Raw genomic sequence first — 5,207 nt, 5'->3', positions numbered from 1 at the left:
AACGCCGTCCTCCTAGGCCGGACGTCAGCGAGCGCAAGAGCCGTTACCTTGGCAGGATAACGCCCACGATCCCCGTCGGGGGTCCACGCCACCCTCCCCAACGGCACGCGCCACGCATGCACACAAAGGCCGGACGGTGATGTCAGCCCCGCCCAAAACCTCCTCCGTGACGTAAGTCTAGCGGACTGTCGTAACTGCCCGGCAGTGAGGCTTCCACAGGAAGGGCACCAGTGCGGTACACCCTACCCTGCTAGCAGGCATGCGCGCGCTGGTCGCTGACACAGGGCCTGGCGGCTAGAGCCAATGAGATGCAGCAACGTCACTGCGTACCGGTAGGCCAGGCCGCACGACGGGCCGCAAAAGGGTGGAGCGAGTTCGGTTGCACCAACACCGGTACTTAGGCGCGGACCGGCGTGTCCTTGGACTTAGAGAGCGGGACGTCCGGCTCGCGAGTGGGCATCTCCGTGTCGCGCGCGACTAACGAGCGGTGAGCGCAGGGCACGGAGTACGCAGCAGGTGGCAGCGGGTGGAGGCCGACCCCTGGGGGGCGCACCAGCGTGGGGGGCGCGCGGGCGGTTGGAGGCCTGCGCCTGGGATCTCCGGGTGGAGCCCACGCGGGCAGGCCGGGCCAAGAGTTAGGACCCCGAGTTGTGGTCAGTCTGAACCCGGTGGACTACGGCTTGAGATGGGGGCGGGGGGACCCAGCCAACTAGGTGGGGGCCCTGAGACCCCCGGAGGCGGCTTGGAAGCGGAGCCGAGTGAACGGGGCCCTCCGGTTGTCGGGGCGGAGGGGCTTGCTTTCCGGGGTGAGGGCGGGAGTGGGAGGAGATGCGCAGCGCTCCACATTCTTCTTCAAGGAGAGTGAAAGCGGCTGCTTCTCGGAGAAGGGGTAATTTTTTTCCGACCCCCTGCCTCTTCACCCCCAAACCCGCCGTGGCATCTCAGGAAGTCGTCGTCACAGTCTCCTTGAAACCGGCCGGGATGGGTGACCTCGTGGTCGCCCCCGGGGAGCCCGGAGCCCTCGCCGCCCCGCTGACCTTTCACCCGCAGCCGGGCCGTTTAGCGTGACCTGCGCGGGCCGAGGCGGCCTCCACCCCTTTCCTTAATGTACTCCGTCCCCTCTTCAGTGCGAGGGGTGGCTTTAACTTGTAGTCTGGATAAATAGGCATTTTTAGTCGGAATTTCTGCGATTTTGGCTTACCGTGCTCACCTTCAAACTCCACTCGTGACCTTGACCTCATCCTTTGAAACACTTTCGAATTAGGTTCCCATTTCGCTTGCTCGGGCGTTGACTTTCCCTCGCTGAAGCAGAGGCGTGTTTTTTTTAAAGAAAGTTCTTCCGAATAGTATTTTGGTATTAAAGCGTCTATGGCAAATGTCCTCAGTGAAGGTGGATGTCATAGATTGGCAGTGGATTGGTAGTTAGGCGATCGCGGGTTGATTGGGTCCCGCTATGTTTTTACTTGGAGGAAAGACTTAATAAATTGAGTCTTTTATTTTTAGATTTAAAAATGGGTGATGTTGAGAAGGGCAAGAAGATTTTTGTTCAGAAGTGTGCCCAGTGCCATACTGTGGAAAAGGGAGGCAAGCACAAGACCGGGCCAAATCTCCATGGTCTCTTTGGGCGAAAGACAGGTCAGGCCCCTGGATTTTCTTACACGGATGCCAACAAGAACAAAGGTAAGAGGGAGCCGGTGGAATCACTGAAGCACGTTCCATGGGTGTGACCTGTGGTGGACGCTTTAAAAGGAGTGGGAGCCCTGGCTGGCTTGGCTCAGTGGATAGAGCGTCAGCCTGCGGACAGAAGGGTCCCGGGTTCGATTCCCGCCAAGGGCACATGCCTGGGTTGCGGGCTCGATCCCCAGTGGGGGGGAGTGCAGGAGGCAGCCAATCAATGATTCTCTCTCATCATTGATGTTTCTACTTCTCTCTCCTTCTCCCTTTCCCTCTGAAATCAATAAAGAAGTATATTTTTTAAAAAATGAAATAAAAAAATAAAAGGAGTGTGAAATACTTACCGGCACATCTCTTCTTGTTTAGGTATCACCTGGGGAGAGGCTACCCTGATGGAGTATTTGGAGAATCCCAAGAAGTACATCCCGGGAACAAAAATGATCTTCGCTGGCATTAAGAAGAGTGCAGAGCGGGCAGACTTGATAGCTTATCTCAAAAAAGCTACTAACGAGTAATAGTTGGCCACTGCCTTATTTATTACAAATGTCTCATGACTTTTTTTATGTGTACCATATTTAAATTGATCTCATACACCAGAATTCAGATCATGAATGGCTAATAGAGCATTTCTTTCGGGCAGTCCTGATTTAAATAAGATTGGCTTGTGGTTAAATGAACAGGGTCAGCTTTTTGAGCTTTGATGATCATTTTGGTTCAGCAAGCACTGTCACTGTCCTCCCTTCTAACAATATGGTGGGACTTGATTCCTAGTGTTCAACTTTTCACAGAGGTGGCAAGTGCCGTCTCAAAACCTGTAGGAGATTGGCTTACATGTAGATTTATATGACTGGTTGTGTTAATATGTTTAAATTCTGAGGAAACCCCTTCACTGTCTCTCAGACCTGCAAGACTAGCTTGTGTTTCAGGCTGTGTTCATTAGCCTGTTAAAAGGAAGGCTGCAGATAAGCTGGCAGTGATCATTTTATCTCTTTGGTCCCAACTATGCCAATTTAATAAAATTCCCTGTATCTAAACTGTTGCCTTTTACTGAATGAAAGGCATTTTAGTGTGGTTTCTGTATAATATCAAATAAAGAGTATTTAACACTTCTACATTTTATAGATGATCTTTAAGGTCAGGTGCTTTTAAAATTCAGCGTGACAAGATATAGGAGCAAACTGTGAATTCTTTAGGTCAGACTAAGTTATAATTCAGGATTGTCTTGAATAGCTATTCATTGACTATATATGTGTGTGTGATTGGTAATGGTGCTTTTGCCAGCTCACTAGGATTAAAGTAGAGAATAGATCAACACAAAATTGTAAATTATGTCATCATCACAAGGCTTAAGATAATTAAAAACAAAGTCACAGATCATGATTTTGCTAATGTGCTTGATTTAATGCCTGACGCCCAAACTTTAATGGTTGAAAAGTACAATAGCCCTAAATGATGCAGCAGTGTTACTAGTCATACTACTAGATTACATTTCCTGTCCTCTATGACCATGGACTAGGTTGTATCTGTGGTACAATGCAGAAGATGCTGGGTTTGAAATTAGATCGTATTCAGAGTAGGGGTTGGCAAACAGCCCATGGGACCTGTTTTGGTAAATAACCACTTTACTGGAACACAGCCACATTCATAGGCTGCTTTCATGCTACATCGGAGCTGCGTAGTTGCTACAGACTGTATGACCCACAATGCCTAATATACAGACTGGCACTTTATAGAATAAGGTTCTCAACCCTTGGTTTACAGGAGAGCTTTGCACCATCTCATTTTTGCCATCTGGAGAATAGAAGTAATCTCCCTCATAAGATTGCTGTTAAACATTCATTGACATCTGTGAAAGCTCTTAACTGGTAAGCACTGAAATACTCATTTTATATCCAGGTCATATTCCTTGAAAATCACATAAAAAATTACCGCTCTCATAGTTAGCAAGTTAGCAGTGACCTGCCATGTCTATATTCTTTTTATTCTCAACTGTGTCAGATGCTCTCTGGGACAGTCGACACCCTTGATTATAATTTTTTTTACCATCCTGAGTTTAAGTTTTCACACGTGGACTAAAAATACATTGGCATAAAATCTTCATGTACATATAGCTATAATCATCTGTTGGTAATCCAGATAATTCAGCATGGCATTTTCCCAAATTCGAGCCCCATAACTTGAATTGCTTTATAGTTGTAAGGCACATTCACATCTCAATTTATCCTCACTACCTCATGGAATAAGTACAGTAAGTCTTGTTGATAAGCTCTGCAACTTTAGCTAAATGGCATATAACAAAGCCAATTTTACCCTAGATTACTTGATATAAACGAGTGAAGTTCCTATGGCATCTCTTCTAACAAAATGATGTTATTCGCGGACCTGCTATGCTGTCCCTATTTTTTACCTAAGTTAACACGTTAAGCACCAAACCTGTTTTGTCTTCCTTTCCGTTAAGCCCGCGATATTCAATTTCACTGATAATGCTGGCGGCACCAGTGACATGGCGCTTAACGTGTTAACAGGCTCGGAGGTTGTTACAGCCAAAGTTTACACAAGAGCATTACTTTGGGAGTATCACATGTATGGACCCTGCCTTCTAAAACTCCATGTAAACTGGGTCATCTCTATTTTCCTCTTTACAGAACTCACATGTCTTTCCCTACTAGAGACGGCTCTCTCCAGGCTTCTGAACCTCTGCAGCCCTCCCAGGTGGAGCTTGCTTGTTCTTCCACAGTGTCCACAGGAGGCTTTGTGGTCTTGGCATCTTCCAGGTCATTACTCTTCCCTTCTCATGCAGAACTGCCTGTGTGAGATTCATGACATCTTTTTTTTTTTTAAATATATTTTATTGATTTTTCACAGAGAGGAAGGGAGAGAGATAGAGTTAGAAACATCGATGAGAGAGAAACATCAATCAGCTGCCTCCTGCACATCCCCCACTGGGGATGTGCCCGCAACCCAAGTACATGCTCTTGACCGGAATCGAACCCGGGACCTCTCAGTCCACAGGCTGACGCTCTATCCACTGAGCCAAACTGGTTTTGGCTTTTTTTTTTTTTTAATGTATTTTTATTGATTTCAGAAAGAGAGGGATAGAAGCATCAGTGATGAGAGAGAATCATTGATCGGCTGCCTCCTGCAAGTCTCACACTGGGTATCAAGCCCGCAACCTGGGGCATGTGCCCCCATCGGGATTGAACCTGTGACCTTCTGGTTCATAGGTCGATGCTCAACCCCTGAGCCACACCAGCGGGGTGATTCATGACATCCTTATGGGCCCTTTACTGTTTGTACTTCTGGACCTTAATCACACACTACAACTTCAGCACCTAGCTTATATACTGCATTCTCTCTCTTTTTTTTCTTCTTATAATGGTAATAGCTGCACACAAGTGAATGAATGACCCATCCTTAGTGCCACTGTAGCCTCAAACATTTTATTTGATTTTAACTCTTCTCAGCACTTTTCCCGTGGTTGGTTGCAATTTAGATTTGTCATTGCTTCAAGAACCTCCCTACCTCTGAAATTA

The 5,207-nt window shown here is 47.2% G+C and overlaps 1 protein-coding gene across 3 annotated transcripts; it reads left to right on the top strand.

Moving 5' to 3' along the window:
- Window positions 1–362: 362 nt before the first annotated feature.
- Window positions 363–3,049, top strand: CYCS (cytochrome c, somatic). 3 transcript variants are annotated; one of them, XM_081102198.1, is made up of 3 exons: window positions 363–487; window positions 1,504–1,680; window positions 2,041–3,049. In XM_081102198.1, the coding sequence occupies exons 2-3, from the start codon at window positions 1,512–1,514 to the stop codon at window positions 2,187–2,189; spliced, it is 318 nt and encodes a 105-aa protein (XP_080958324.1). In that variant the 5' UTR covers window positions 363–487; window positions 1,504–1,511; the 3' UTR covers window positions 2,190–3,049. The 3 variants fall into 3 exon arrangements, with proteins under 3 accessions (XP_080958324.1, XP_080958326.1, XP_080958325.1); XM_081102200.1 differs by having other exon boundaries at window positions 434–505; XM_081102199.1 differs by lacking the exon at window positions 363–487 and adding an exon at window positions 493–653.
- Window positions 3,050–5,207: the final 2,158 nt, after the last annotated feature.

The sequence above is a fragment of the Myotis nattereri genome, assembly GCF_964212035.1.
Source record: "Myotis nattereri genome assembly, chromosome: 11".
Lineage (NCBI taxonomy): Eukaryota > Metazoa > Chordata > Mammalia > Chiroptera > Vespertilionidae > Myotis > Myotis nattereri.
The sequence above is the reverse complement of the archived record's forward strand: the minus strand, read 5'-3'. Positions and strand labels throughout refer to the sequence as shown.

Excerpts from the sequence above, each read along its gene's own strand:
- CYCS (XM_081102198.1), top strand. The coding sequence starts at position 1,512 with ATGGGTGATGTTGAGAAGGGCAAGAAGATTTTTGTTCAGAAGTGTGCC. Across the intron at positions 1,681-2,040 it reads GGATGCCAACAAGAACAAAG|GTATCACCTGGGGAGAGGCT; the intron begins GTAAGAGGGAGC and ends CTTCTTGTTTAG.